Raw genomic sequence first — 15725 nt, forward strand, 5'->3', positions numbered from 1 at the left:
CCCTTTCTTTCTCTCTGTTCTTCTCCTATGTTCTTCCTCCCTCTCCCTCTCCCTCTCTCTCTCTCCCTCTCCCTCTTCCTCTCCCTCTTCCTCTCCCTCTCCCTCTCGCTCTCCCTCTCTCTCTCTCTGTTCTTACCCTTTTTCCTCTCGTTTTCCTTCAGTCATTCATCCTTCTTTTCTTACTGTCATCTAAAGTACAGTGTGTGTGTGTGTGTGTGTGTGTGTGTGTGTGTGTGTGTGTGTGTGTGTGTGTGTGTGTGTGTGTGTGTGTGTGTGTGTGTGTGTGTGTGTGTGTGTGTGTGTGTGTGTGTGTGTGTGCTATCGTCAGTACTTTACAGAGCTCTTATTTCCTGGCTTAGACCTGGAAATCTTCCAGGGATTTATCAAAGCTGCTCTGAAGTGTCATATACAAAACACAGCCACAGACAGACAGAGGGCCGTGTGTGTATCCACAGCTGAGGACTGTGTGTGTATCCACAGCGGAGGACTGTGTGTGTATCCACAGCGGAGGACTTTGTGTATCCACAGAGGAGGACTGTGTGTATCCACAGCGGAGGACTGTGTGTATCCACAGCGGAGGACTGTGTGTATCCACAGCGGAGGACTGTGTGTATCCACAACGGAGGACTGTGTGTATCCACAGCGGAGGACTGTGTGTATCCACAGCGGAGGACTGTGTGTATCCACAGCGGAGGACTGTGTGTATCCACAGCGGAGGACCGTGTGTATCCACAGCGGAGGACCGTGTGTATCCACAGCGGAGGACCGTGTGTATCCACAGCGGAGGACCGTGTGTATCCACAGCGGAGGACCGTGTGTATCCACAGCGGAGGCCCGTGTGTATCCACAGCGGAGGACTGTGTGTGTATCCACAGCGGAGGACTGTGTGTGTATCCACAGCGGAGGACTGTGTGTGTATCCACAGCGGAGGACTGTGTGTATCCACAGCGGAGGACTGTGTGTATCCACAGCGGAGGACCGTGTGTATCCACAGCGGAGGACCGTGTCTATCCACAGCGGAGGACCGTGTCTATCCACAGCGGAGGACCGTGTGTATCCACAGCGCAGGACTGTGTGTATCCACAGCGCAGGACTGTGTGTATCCACAGCGCAGGACTGTGTGTATCCACAGCGGAGGACTGTGTGTGTATCCACAGCGGAGGACCGTGTGTGTATCCACAGCGGAGGACCGTGTGTATCCACAGCGGAGGACCGTGTGTGTATCCACAGCGGAGGACCGTGTGTATCCACAGCGGAGGACCGTGTGTGTATCCACAGCGGAGGACCGTGTGTATCCACAGCGGAGGACCGTGTGTATCCACAGCGGAGGACCGTGTGTATCCACAGCGGAGGACCGTGTGTATCCACAGCGGAGGACTGTGTGTATCCACAGCGCAGGACTGTGTGTATCCACAGCGGAGGACTGTGTGTATCCACAGCGGAGGACTGTGTGTATCCACAGCGGAGGACTGTGTGTATCCACAGCGGAGGACTGTGTGTGTATCCACAGCGGAGGACCGTGTGTATCCACAGCGGAGGACCGTGTGTATCCACAGCGGAGGACCGTGTGTATCCACAGCGGAGGACCGTGTGTATCCACAGCGGAGGGCCGTGTGTGTATCCACAGCGGAGGACTGTGTGTATTCACAGCGGAGGACCGTGTGTATCCACAGCGGAGGACTGTGTGTGTATCCACAGCGGAGGACCGTGTGTATCCACAGCGGAGGACCGTGTGTATCCACAGCGGAGGACCGTGTGTATCCACAGCGGAGGACCGTGTGTATCCACAGCCTGTCTGTCTGTCTGTCTGTTGATTTTGGTGTCACTGTACAATAAAGGCTTGTTTAGATTCAGAAATTAACTATTTATCCTGTTCTTTCCCCCATTCTTCCCCTAATCCCCCCTATCTATTTCACTCGCTCTCCCTCTCTCTCTCCCCCATCTATCTCAATCTCCCCACCTATCTCCCCCATCTATCTCAATCTCCCCATCTCTCTCCCCCATCTATCTCTCTCCCCCTCTCTCTCTCTCCCATCTATATCCCTCTCTCTCCCCATCTATCTCAATCTCCCCCTCTCTCTCTCCCTCTATTACCCCCTCCTCTCCCACCCCCTCCTCTCTCTCTCTCTCTCTCTCTCTCTCTCTCCCTCCCTCCCCAGTCATCCCATACCGTAAGGCTGGCCCTCCCCCTCTCCCTCCCCGTATGTCTAAGCCTACGATCTCTGTGAGGGCTCAGAGCAGTACAGAGTCTACCCAGGATGCCTACTTCCAGAACACAGGCCAGCCTGCCCTGGGACGGCCCAGACAACACCAGAGCAGCTCTGTGGACCTGGGAATCACTGATGGTAGGTCATCATTTTGGATGATTGAATGGGAGGGGCCAATTGGTGGGTTTCCCTGTGGGTCCTGCTTTTTATTTTACAGGAATGTTCCACGGAACCATGTTGACATAGCACTGTTCCAAGGGCACCATGTTGACATAGCACTGTTCCAAGGAACCATGTTGACATAGCACTGCTCCAAGGGAACCATGTTGACATAGCACTGTTCCACGGAACCATGTTGACATAGCACTGTTCCAAGGGAACCATGTTGACATAGCACTGTTCCACGGAACCATGTTGACATAGCACTGTTCCACGGAACCATGTTGACATAGCACTGTTCCACGGAACCATGTTGACATAGCACTGTTCCAAGGGAACCATGTTGACATAGCACCGTTCCACGGAACCATGTTGACATAGCACTGTTCCAAGGGAACCATGTTGACATAGCACCGTTCCAAGGAACCATGTTGACATAGTACTGTTCCACGGAACCATGTTGACATAGCACTGTTCCAAGGGAACCATGTTGACATAGCACTGTTCCACGGAACCATGTTGACATAGCACTGTTCCAAGGAACCATGTTGACATAGTACTGTTCCACGGAACCATGTTGACATAGCACTGTTCCAAGGAACCATGTTGACATAGCACCGTTCCAAGGAACCATGTTGACATAGCACTGTTCCAAGGAACCATGTTGACATAGCACTGTTCCAAGGGAACCATGTTGACATAGTACTGTTCCACGGAACCATGTTGACATAGTACTGTTCCAAGGAACCATGTTGACATAGCACCGTTCCAAGGAACCATGTTGACATAGCACTGTTCCAAGGAACCATGTTGACATAGCACCGTTCCAAGGAACCATGTTGACATAGCACTGTTCCAAGGAACCATGTTGACATAGCACTGTTCCAAGGGAACCATGTTGACATAGTACTGTTCCACGGAACCATGTTGACATAGTACTGTTCCACGGAACCATGTTGACATAGTACTGTTCCACGGAACCATGTTGACATAGCATCGTTCCACGGAACCATGTTGACATAGCACTGTTCCAAGGGAACCATGTTGACATAGCACTGCTCCAAGGGAACCATGTTGACATAGCACTGTTCCACGGAACCATGTTGACATAGCACTGTTCCAAGGGAACCATGTTGACATAGCACTGTTCCACGGAACCATGTTGACATAGCACTGTTCCACGGAACCATGTTGACATAGCACTGTTCCACGGAACCATGTTGACATAGCACTGTTCCACGGAACCATGTTGACATAGCACTGTTCCAAGGGAACCATGTTGACATAGCACTGTTCCACGGAACCATGTTGACATAGCACTGTTCCAAGGGAACCATGTTGACATAGCACCGTTCCAAGGAACCATGTTGACATAGTACTGTTCCACGGAATCATGTTGACATAGCACTGTTCCACGGAACCATGTTGACATAGCACCGTTCCAAGGAACCATGTTGACATAGCACTGTTCCAAGGGAACCATGTTGACATAGCACTGTTCCACGGAACCATGTTGACATAGCACTGTTCCAAGGAACCATGTTGACATAGTACTGTTCCACGGAACCATGTTGACATAGCACTGTTCCAAGGAACCATGTTGACATAGCACCGTTCCAAGGAACCATGTTGACATAGCACTGTTCCAAGGAACCATGTTGACATAGCACTGTTCCAAGGGAACCATGTTGACATAGTACTGTTCCACGGAACCATGTTGACATAGTACTGTTCCACGGAACCATGTTGACATAGCACTGTTCCACGGAACCATGTTGACATAGCACTGTTCCAAGGGAACCATGTTGACATAGCACTGTTCCAAGGGAACCATGTTGACATAGCACTGTTCCACGGAACCATGTTGACATAGCATTGTTCCAAGGGAACCATGTTGACATAGCACTGTTCCAAGGGAACCATGTTGACATAGTACTGTTCCAAGGGAACCATGTTGACATAGTACTGTTCCACGGGAACCATGTTGACATAGCACTGTTCCACGGAACCATGTTGACATAGTACTGTTCCAAGGGAACCATGTTGACATAGCACTGTTCCACGGAACCATGTTGACATAGCACTGTTCCACGGAACCATGTTGACATAGTACTGTTCCAAGGGAACCATGTTGACATAGCACTGTTCCAAGGGAACCATGTTGACATAGCACTGTTCCAAAAGGATGCATATAGAATAGAGAACCATTTATAGAAACGGTCTGCTTTTTCATCAGCACCAAACACAACTAAATGTGTAATCATAAATATACATAAGAAACTCTACATCACCGTCTTGGGTAAGACGACCAAGATGGTAGAATTACTTTCCTAAAAATGTATCCATAATGGATATTGCCTTTCGTTAATGTGTAGTCTACAAATTCATATGATCCTAGATTTTCTATTCTCTGAATAACATATTGTTAGAATGAACTGAATTCCATCTGCTTATTGGGACAGACATGAATGCCATTCTGGACATGTGGGACAAATGTAATGAGACCAACTACAATCTACAGACAACCAAGGCTCTCCGACATCTGATTACAACCTTGTTGATGTCTGGCGAGCTCATAACCCTTAATCAAAAGTGTACAACTCTCTATTGTAACAGGCACAAAACATTGTCCCAAATCGATGTTGTACAATTATCTACGCCTAACAGTTATTTCTGCCACATTTATGAATCTCTTTTATAAGAGCCACAAGATGTATTACTTTAATGTTTCCCTTAAAACAAAAACAAAAATGTACAAAAAATTCTGTGAACAATTTGAAACCGAAGTTAATGATTTCATGATGATTAACAAAAATTCAGTTGATGATCCTCAGATTTTTGTTGGGACGCCATTAACCTGTTGATGCTCTGGGGGCGCTATTTCATTTTTGGATGAAAAACGTTCCCGTTTTAAACAAGATATTTTGTCACAAAAAGATGCTCGACTATGCATATAATTGGTAGCTTTCGAAAGAAAACACTCTGACGTGTCCAGAACTACCAAGATATTTTCTGTGCGTGCCCTAGAACGTGAGCTTCAGGCAAAACCAAGATGAGACGGCATCCAGGAAATGAGCAGGATTTTTGAGGCTCTGTTTTCCATTGTCTCCTTATATGGCTGTGAATGCGAGAGGAATGAGCCTGCCCTTTCTGTCGTTTCCCCAAGGTGTCTGCAGCATTGTGACGTATTTGTAGGCAGATCATTGGAAGATTGACCATAAGAGACCACATTTACCAGGTGTCCGCCCGGTGTCCTGCGCCGAAATTGGTGCGCAAAAGGCAGCTGCCAGTATTTTTCCATGGGATACAGAGAGGAAAGCAAGCTTCCACGAACTGCATATCAATGAAGAGATATGTGAAAAAACATCTTGAGGATTGATTCCAAACAACGTTTGCCATGTTTCGGTCGATATTATGTAGTTAATTCGGAAAAAGTTTTACGTTGTAGGTGACTGAATTTTCGGTTCGTTTCGGTAGCCAGACGCAATGTAGAAAACGGAACGATTTCTCCTACACACAGACGCTTTCAGGAAAAACTGCGCATTTGGTATGTAACTGAGTCTCCTCATTGAAAACATCAGAAGCTCTTCAAAGGTAAGTGATTTTATTTATTTGGTTTTCTGGTTTTTGTGAAAATGTTGCGTGCTAAATGCTACTCAAAATGCTATGCTAGCTTTGCATACTCTTACACAAATTAGTCAATTTCTATGGTTCAAAAGCATATTTTGAAAATCTGAGATGACAGTGTTGTTAAGAAAAGGCTAAGCTTGAGAGCAGACGCATTATTTTCATTTTATTTGCGATTTTCAGAAATCGTTAACGTTGCGTTATGCTAATGAGCCTGAGGCTTTGGTCACGATCCCGGATCCGGGATGGGGAGTTCCAAGAAGTTAAATGTTTTATTAAAAACAATGCATCTGGGCTGGATGACCAGTTGAAATATTGCAAACCTTTTTCTGATGCATTCAGAGGCCCGTATTTAGCATGTTTTAAAAGCAGCAGATTATCGGACACTCAACAAGAAGGTCTGATGTCATTATTACTGAAACAGGATCCAAAGTGGTAAATATAAAGATCCAGTCCATTAAAAAAAAATTGGAGGCCCCTTACTCTTCAGTGTTGTGATTAGGGCTGTTGTTTACAACCCTCTACTCTTCCCCTCCCTCTCTACACCTAGGGTTGTTACGGTGACCGTATTACAGCCACACCGGCGGTCACGAGTCATGAAGGCAGTCAAATGTCATGTGACCGTTTAGTCACGGTAACTAGGCTTCTCCAAAGCTCTAATGCTGCTGATGGTCATTAGTAGCCTATCAAACTGGCTAACTGCCTGGTACTCAGCACTCTATTGTCCCTCTAATCACTCTGACATCAATGCAAAATTATGGTAAATCTAATCAAACACTTCATGAGGGCCCATAAACTCATGTTGCACAACATGCCAATAGGCTATGCAATTCCGGGCGAAAATAGAGTGATGGCCTCTACTAAAAAGAGGAGGATCCCATCAGCTTTCTATAGGCTAGGCCTACTATATTTACTTCTCAACTGTCCTAACATTAAGCACATTGCTTGTATTTACAACAGAAGTATAACCTACCTGGCTGATATGAAAATAAACCAGGGAAAAGCTCCATTCACTATTTAAATATTTTATAGATGTATTTTTTCCTGCTGTCCCTGTTTTGATACAGGTGCATGATAATGGTCCATACTAAATCATAACAAATTTCACACATATTTAGTAAAAGTAAAGACAAGATTAAATCAAGAATAGTCTGCTAGGTGACAATATTAGCCTTTCACTTGTGAATTATATATTATCACTTGTGTATGATGCCCAGCCTAAGAAACCATGCCTTTTTTGTGTGACTTTTTCGAATCAGTCGCACACCTCATGTAGCCTAGCCCATAAGCCTATATGTTTTAATAAGGTTAGTATCACACCTCATGTAGCCTAGCCCATAAGCCTATATGTTTGATAAGGTTAGTATCACACCTCATGTAGCCTAGCCCATAGGCCTATATGTTTTAATAAGGTTAGTATCACACCTCATGTAGCCTAGCCCATAAGCCTATATGTTTTAATAAGGTTTGTATCACAGCTAAAGTGGCCAAATAACTTCTTAAAATGAAGCACATTAATCCACTTTACAAGGGGTGTAGAGCCTAACTGGTAAACATAAGCAGCGTGTGAATTTCAAGTTTGGGGAAGATAATTTTCACCATAAAAATGCACATTTATAATAAAAGCATTACATGCATAATCACATTTGCGGTCACTTTTGACAATGGTATTTTCCACTAATGGAACATTCACACTTATTATACTGTCATGTGTGCATTGCTGTGCTTATAATGTGAAGAAATAGTATAATCGTTTAGCAACATTTTAAGCTAAACGTTCTGATCTGTTGCATCAGCCACATTGCATAAAAAAAAGTATTTTTGATGGTAGTGGTTGTCCCAGACTATGTTAGGAATATTCATTCCTTGCACAGTATCGAATAGAATAGAATATATCAACTTTTGTACCATGCAGGATAGTACAGTAGGTTGACATAGGCTAGAGCTTTTACTTTTTGTTCAGCCTACTCATCTTGTCGGCTGACAAATACAATCACGTGACGGAGAGCCATGTGAGTGAGACGCTTCAGATTGCACAGATCACTCAGGGGGAAGGGCACAGCGTACGCATTCGGCTGGAGACAGCCTAGCCCTGCTGAGCTAAATTGGATTGGGAATAGGTGAATCGGCAGTCGTGGGAGGCTCTTGGAGGAACTCGTGTCGTATCCTCTTGGGTCAGATCAGGCAGAGGGGTCAAATCCGGGAAAAAGTAGAAAACAGGAACTAAGACAAGACAGGAGCAAGAGGGAAAAGGCTGATAGGTTCTGTGAACAAAACAAATTGGCAACAGACAAATAGAGAACACAGGTATAAATACACAGGGGATAACTTGAAAGATGGGCAACACCTGGTCGGGGGTGGAGACCAGCACAAAGACAGGTGAAACAGATCAGGGCATGTCATCCTCTACACACAATACCCCATAATGACAAAGTGAAACAGGTTTTTAGAAGAAAGGAAAGAATGATAAATGGAAATACCATATTTACATAAGTATTCAGACCCTTTGTTTGAGATGAGTGCAGCTCAGGTGTATCCGGTTTCCAGTGATGATCCTTGAGATGTTTCTACAACTTGATTGGAGTCCACCTGTGGTAAATTACTTGATTGAACATGATTTGGAAAGGCACACACCTGTCTATATAATCAGGGATGAAAGGCCTTAGTCAGGGAGGTGAGCAATAACCAGATGGTCACTCGAACAGAGCTCCAGACTTCCTTTGTGGAGATGGCAGAAGCTTCCAGAAGGACAACAATCTCTGCAGCACTCCACCAATTTGGCCACTTCTTTGTAAAAGGCACATGACAGAACACTTGGAGTTTGCCAAAAGATACCTAAAGGACTCTCAGACCATGAGAAATAAGATTTTCTGGTCTGATTATACCAAAATTGAACTCTTTGGCCTGCATGTCAAGCGTTACGTCTGGAGAAATCCTGGCAACATCCCTACGGTGAAGCATGGTGGTGGCAGCATCATGCTGTGGGTATGTTTTTCACCGGCAGGGACTGAGAGACTAGTCAGGATGGAGGGAAAGATGAACGGAGCAGAGTACAGAGAGATCCTGCTCCAGGGCACTCAGGACCTCAGACTGGGGCGAAGGTTCAACGACCCTTAGCACACAGCCAAGACAACACAGAAGTGGCTTCGGGACAAGTCTCTGAATGCCCTTGAGTGATGCAGCCAGAGCCTGGACTTGAACCCAATTGAACATCTCTGGAGAGACCTGAAAATACCTGTGCAGCGACATTCCAAGTGCACTGTATCTATTTATTATGGACATGGAAATGTTAGCTGTTAATATCAGATCCAACAATAATATCAAGGGGCAAGAAATACAGGACTTCAAAACAAAGGTGTCACTGTACGCTGATGATTCATGTTTTCTGTCAAATCCACAATGTGAATCCCTCCCCGGCCTCATAGAGGATCTAGATACTTATAGAATCTGAATCCCTCCACGGCCTAATAGAGGATCTAGATACTTATAGAATTAGAATCCCTCCCCGGCCTCATAGAGGATCTAGATACTTATAGAATCTGAATCCCTCCACGGCCTAATAGAGGATCTAGATACTTATAGAATTAGAATCCCTCCCCGGCCTCATAGAGGATCTAGATACTTATAGAATGTGAATCCCTCCCCGGCCTCATAGAGGATCTAGATACTTATAGAATTAGAATCCCTCCCCGGCCTCATAGAGGATCTAGATACTTATAGAATGTGAATCCCTCCCCGGCCTCATAGAGGATAGAGATACTTTTAGAATTAGAATCCCTCCACAGCCTCATAGAGGATCTAGATACTTTTAGAATGTGAATCCCTCCCCGGCCTCATAGAGGATCTAGATACTTATAGAATCTGAATCCCTCCACGGCCTAATAGATGATCTAGATACTTATAGAATTAGAATCCCTCCCCGGCCTCATAGAGGATCTAGATACTTATAGAATGTGAATCCCTCCCCGGCCTCATAGAGGATCTAGATACTTATAGAATGTGAATCCCTCCCCGGCCTCATAGAGGATCTAGATACTTATAGAATCTGAATCCCTCCCCGGCCTCATAGAGGATCTAGATACATGTTCTATCCTCTCTGGATTAGTGTACTATATTACGTAGTGGATCACTAAAAAATACACCTTTTACTTTACCAATAAAATGGTCTGACGGTGAAGTGGAAAAACTCGCTATTCATTTCCAGAAAGAAACAAACCATTTCACTACAATACATTTGAATAGACAGTTAAAGAAAATAAATATGATCCTTTTTTTACCATGGAAAAGACACCACCTGTCTATTTATGGACAAATCACATCCCAGTTTACCTACGGACCTGCCTACACATGACAACTTGTTTTTTTAAATGACACGAGCAAAAAATATTCCACTTCGTTTGGAACGGCAAGCCAGACTAAATTAAACAGACTGTCTGTATAAAGAATACGAAGTCGGAGGGCAGAAATGATTAAATATTAAAGCACTCGACCGTTATGACCTCACTAAAGGCTTCAGTCATACAGAAGTTATAATTAAATCCTAACTGGTTCTCTAGTAGATTAGTAAGAATGACTCACCCCGTGTTCAGTAATGACCTTTTCCCTTTATTCAGATTACAACCTCTCACTTTCAGTTATTTGAAAAGGAACTCATCTCCCAAATATTGCTATTTTTAAAACAATCCATACCAAGCTGGTTGTAATTAGTGGAGTTTATGTGACACATGCAGCTAACATAAAATGCTAGGAATTGTCTCCTCTATACAAAATGTGTGTTATTTCTAGAATTCTGTTGTTGCTCTCAGATCTTAGGAGTTGGGTTAAATGTGGAAGACACATTTCAGTTGAATACATTCAGTTGGACAACTGACTAGGTACCCCTTCCCTTCCGAAATTAGTACACCTGGACCAAAGTGGGTTTGGCAAAAAAATAATTAGCCTCAGATAAACTTCTATTAAATATCTGACATGATTAATCAGAAACTAAAGCTCCTTGGGTAGTTCTATATATCAACGCAGAAAAATATTTTGATAGACTAGAATGGTCATATCTCTTGATAGACTAGAATGGTCATATATTTTGATAGACTAGAATGGTCATATATTTTGATAGACTAGAATGGTCATATATTTTGATAGACTAGAATGGTCATATATTTTGATAGACTAGAATGGTCATATATTTTGATAGACTAGAATGGTCATATATTTTGATAGACTAGAATGGTCATATCTTTTGATAGACTAGAACGGTCATATCTTTTGATAGACAAGAATGGTCATATCTCTGGTCGGTACTATATGTACTATATATGTACTATATTCCAATCCCTCATGCATTAAAATAACATAATAACTGTTAGTAGCAGTAAAGGGGATCCCATCTATCCTCTGCTATTTTTAGGCCCAGGCGATTCGACATTCGAAATAAATCATATCTCTCACTTCTATGGATGACGTCGTGTTACTGTACGGCAGCGATATTTGACTATATCTAGACAACGAATCCCAATCCCTCCCGAAAGCTCTGCAGATCATAGACAAATTCAGCTCCATCTCAAGTTCTGAAATGAGTCTAACCAAATCAGCTTTACTGTCTCTCTAGATCCCGATGGAGGACTCTGTCTCTACTTATGGAATCACAATCGTTTCCCATTTTAAATATTTGGGAGTAGCTCTATTTCCTTCCTCAGATTAAACTATTGCCAGTAGATGGAAGATGTCTTTCACATCTCATTGAACTGTACAGATAATTCCTGCGTGATGAAATAGAATCCACTGCAACTACATTGTGATGTACCTAATGGCCCTCCTGTCTGTCTCCGTAGTTGGTAGTGTTTGGTCAGACCTCCAGGGGATCCAGTCCAACTACATTGTGATGTACCTAATGGCCCTCCTGTCTGTCTCCGTAGTTGGTAGTGTTTGGTCAGACCTCCAGGGGATCCAGTCCAACTACATTGTGATGTACCTAATGGCCCTCCTGTCTGTCTCTGTAGTTGTAGTGTCTGGTAAGACCTCCAGGGGAACCAGTCCAACCACATCGTGATGTACCTAATGGCCCTCCTGTCTGTCTCCGTAGTTGGTAGTGTTTGGTCAGACCTCCAGGGGATCCAGTCCAACTACATCGTGATGTACCTAATGGCCCTCCTGTCTGTCTCTGTATCTCCTGTCTGTCTCCGTAGTTGCAGTGTCTGGTCAGACCTCCAGGGAAAGGGGTTACTACACAGGACCAGGACAAGGCCGCTCCCGCCAGCACTCCAACTCTGCCGAGAGCCTGGATGGGGGCCCCCGGTGGGGCAGGGAGCTTGTGCTCTATGGAGGAGGAGGACAAGGGCCCCCCAGAGTAAAACACAGTGGCTCCGCTGATAGTCTCTTGGAGGGGCCCAGGGGAAAGGAGAGGGGGGAGAGGGATGTGGGACGGGCAGGGGGAAGTCTGGGGAAGTCTGCCTCCCTCCCACAGAACAGTATGGTGCTGAGCAAGATGGGAGGAGGAGGAGGAGGAAGAGGAGGAGGACAGGAGGAGAACAAGACGGAGAGAAGAGGAAGGAATTGGAGGCCGTCTATCGCTGTACAGGTGAGTGAGGTATTTTTTTTTACATGTCAATTTGTTGAAATAAATGTAATTTATTTCTATGTTTCTATGTGTATTTTATTGTTTCTTAAATTAGTAAATATTGTTTAAAATAAAGTATGTTTAAATTAAATCTAACATCCAACCTTTGACCCCGTGTGTGTGTCAGGTGGACAGCTCGGAGACCCTGTCAGACTCGGATCCGGATGGCAAGGCTCTGAGAGAGGTTCACTCTATAGGGGTGCAGGTGGAGGAGGACAAGAGGTACTGTTATAACACCATTTATAACACCCATTATAACACTCATGTGAACACTCAATATAGGTTTATAATATGGCATTACGGTGTGTCCAATGTAAGAAGGAAGATGGTGGGTGTGGTACGAAAAATAATAATCTCTCTCTCTCTTCACTTCTCTCTCCCTGTCTCTCTCTCTCTTCACTTCTCTCTGTCTCTCTCTCTCTCTCTGTCTCTCTCTCTCTCTCTTCACTTCTCCCTCTCTCTCTCTCTGTCTCTCTCTCTCTCTTCACTTCTCTCTCTCTCTCATTCTCTCTCTCTGTCTCTCTCTCTCTCTTCACTTCTATCTCTCTCTCTGTGTCTCTCTCTCTGTCTCTCTCTCTCTTCACTTCTCTCTCTCTTCACTTCTCTCTCTCCTGCTCACTCTTCTCTTCTCTCTCTCTCTCCCTCTCTCTCTCCTGCTCTCTCTTCTCTTCTCTCTCTCTCTCTCTTCACTTCTGTCTCTCTCTCTGTCTCTCTCTCTCTCTTCACTTCTCTATCTATCTCTCTGTGTCTCTCTCTCTCTCTTCACTTCTCTCTCTCTCCTGCTCTCTCTTCTCTTCTCTCTCTCTCAATCCGTCTCTCTCTCCTGCTCTCTCTTCTCTTCTCTCTCTCTCCTTCTCTCTCTCTCTCACTTCACTTATCTCTCTCTTAATTCAAATCAAGGGGCTTTATTGGCATGGGGAACGTGTTAACATTGCCAAAGCATGTGAGTTAGATAATATACAAAAGTGAAATAAACAATTTAAAAATAAACAGTAAACATGATACATACTCTCTCTCTCTCTCTCTCTCTCTCGCTTTAAATTCAATTGAATTCAATTTCAATTCAAGGGCTTTATTGGCATGGGAAACATGTGTTAACATTGCCAAAGCAAGTGAGGTAGATAATATATAAAGTAAATAAGTATAAATATGGGTTGCATTTACAATGATGTGTGTTATTCACTGGTTGCCCTTTTCTCGTGGCAACAGGTCACAAATCTTGCTGCTGTGATGGCACACTGTGGAATTTCACCCAGTAGATATAGGAGTTTTTCAAAATTGGATTTGTTTTTGAATTCTTTGTGGATCTGTGTAATCTGAGGGAAATATGTCTCTCTAATATGGTCATACATTGGGCAGGAGGTTAGGAAGTGCAGCTCAGTTTCCACCTCATTTTGTGGGCAGTGAGCACATAGCCTGTCTTCTCTTGAGAGCCATGTCTGCCTACGGCGGCCTTTCTCAATAGCAAGGCTATGCTCACTGATTCTGTACATAGTCAAAGTGTAACGGTTCTTGTCTGTCGAAGGAAAAGCGGACCAAAATGCAGCGTGGTGGTTATTCATGTTCTTTAATGAAAAGGAACTCGACGTGAAATAACAAACAATACAAAAACAACAAATGGAACGTGAAAACCTATACAGCCTATCTGGTGACAAGAAACACAGAGACAGGAACAATCGCCCACAAAATACTCATAGAATATGGCTGCCTAAATATGGTTCCCAATCAGAGACAACGATAAACACCTGCCTCTGATTGAAAACCACTCCACACAGCCATAGAATATGCTAGATAACCCCCACTAAGCCACACACCCAACACCTACCAACACCCCAAGACAAAACACATCACAATAAACCCATGTCACACCCCGGCCTGACCAAATAAATAAAGACAAACACAATATACTACGACCAGGGCGTGACACAAAGCTTTCCTTAATTTTGGTTCAGTCACAGTGGTCAGGTATTCGCAGCTGTGTACTCTCTGTGTAGGGCCAAATAGCATTCTAGTTTGCTCTGTTTTTTTGTTAATTCTTTCCAATGTGTCAAGTAATTATCTTTTTGTTTTCTCATGATTTGGTTGGGTCTAATTGTGCTGCTGTCCTGGGGCTCTGTAGGGTGTGTTTGTGTTTGTGAACAGAGCCCCAGGACCAGCTTGCTTAGGGGACTCTTCTCCAGGTTCATCTCTCTGTAAGTGATGGCTTTGTTGTGGAAGTTTTGGGAATCGCTTCCTTTAAGTGGTTATAGAATTTAACGTCTCTTTTCTGGATTTTGATAATTAGTGGGTATCGGCCTAATTCTGCTCTGCATGCATTATTTGGTGTTCTACGTTGTACACGGAGGATATTTTTGCAGAATGCTGCGTGCAGAGTCTCAATTTGGTGTTTGTCCCATTTTGTGAAGTCTTGGTTGGTGAGCGGACCCCAGATCTCACAACCATAAAGTGCAATGACTGATTCAAGTATTTTTAGCCAAATCCAAATTGGTATGTTGAAATTTATGTTCCTTTTGATGGCATAGAATGCCCTTCTTGCCTTGTCTCTCAGATCGTTCACAGCTTTGTGGAAGTTACCTGTGGCGCTGATGTTTAGGCCAAGGTATGGATAGTTTTTTGTGTGCTCTAGGGCAACAGTGTCTAAATGGAATTTGTATTTGTGGTCCTGATGACTGGACCTTTTTTGGAACACCATTATTTTGGTCTTACTGAGATTTACTGTCAGGGCCCAGGTCTGACAGAATCTGTGCAGAAGATCTAGGTGCTGCTGTAGGCCCTCCTTGGTTGGTGACAGAAAAACCAGATCATCAGCAAACAGCAGACATTTGACTTCGGATTCTAGTAAGGTGAGGCCGGGTGCTGCAGACTTTTCTAGTGCCCGCGCCAATTCGTTGATATATATGTTGAAGAGGGTGGGGCTTAAGCTACATCCCTGTCTAACCCCACGACCCTGTGTGAAGAAATGTGTGTTTTTTGCCAATTTTAACCACACACTTGTTGTTTGTGTACATGGACTTTATAATGTTGTATGTTTTACCCCCAACACCACTTTCCATCAGTTTGTATAGCAGACCCTCCTGCCAAATTGAGTCGAAGGCTTTTTTGAAATCAACAAAGCATGA

The 15725-nt window shown here is 44.2% G+C and overlaps 1 protein-coding gene across 1 annotated transcript in view; it reads left to right on the forward strand.

Moving 5' to 3' along the window:
* The window catches only part of LOC135549018 (disks large-associated protein 3-like), a 59642-nt gene that overhangs the window by 27636 nt on the left and 16281 nt on the right, over positions 1-15725 (forward strand). The window contains exons 5-7 of the mRNA XM_064979086.1: positions 2160-2403; positions 12207-12567; positions 12734-12828. Coding sequence (XP_064835158.1) covers positions 2160-2403; positions 12207-12567; positions 12734-12828 — 700 coding nt within the window. The remainder of the gene's footprint in view (positions 1-2159; positions 2404-12206; positions 12568-12733; positions 12829-15725) is intronic.

This window comes from Oncorhynchus masou, chromosome 12 (assembly GCF_036934945.1).
Source record: "Oncorhynchus masou masou isolate Uvic2021 chromosome 12, UVic_Omas_1.1, whole genome shotgun sequence".
NCBI classification, from domain to species: Eukaryota; Metazoa; Chordata; class Actinopteri; order Salmoniformes; family Salmonidae; genus Oncorhynchus; species Oncorhynchus masou.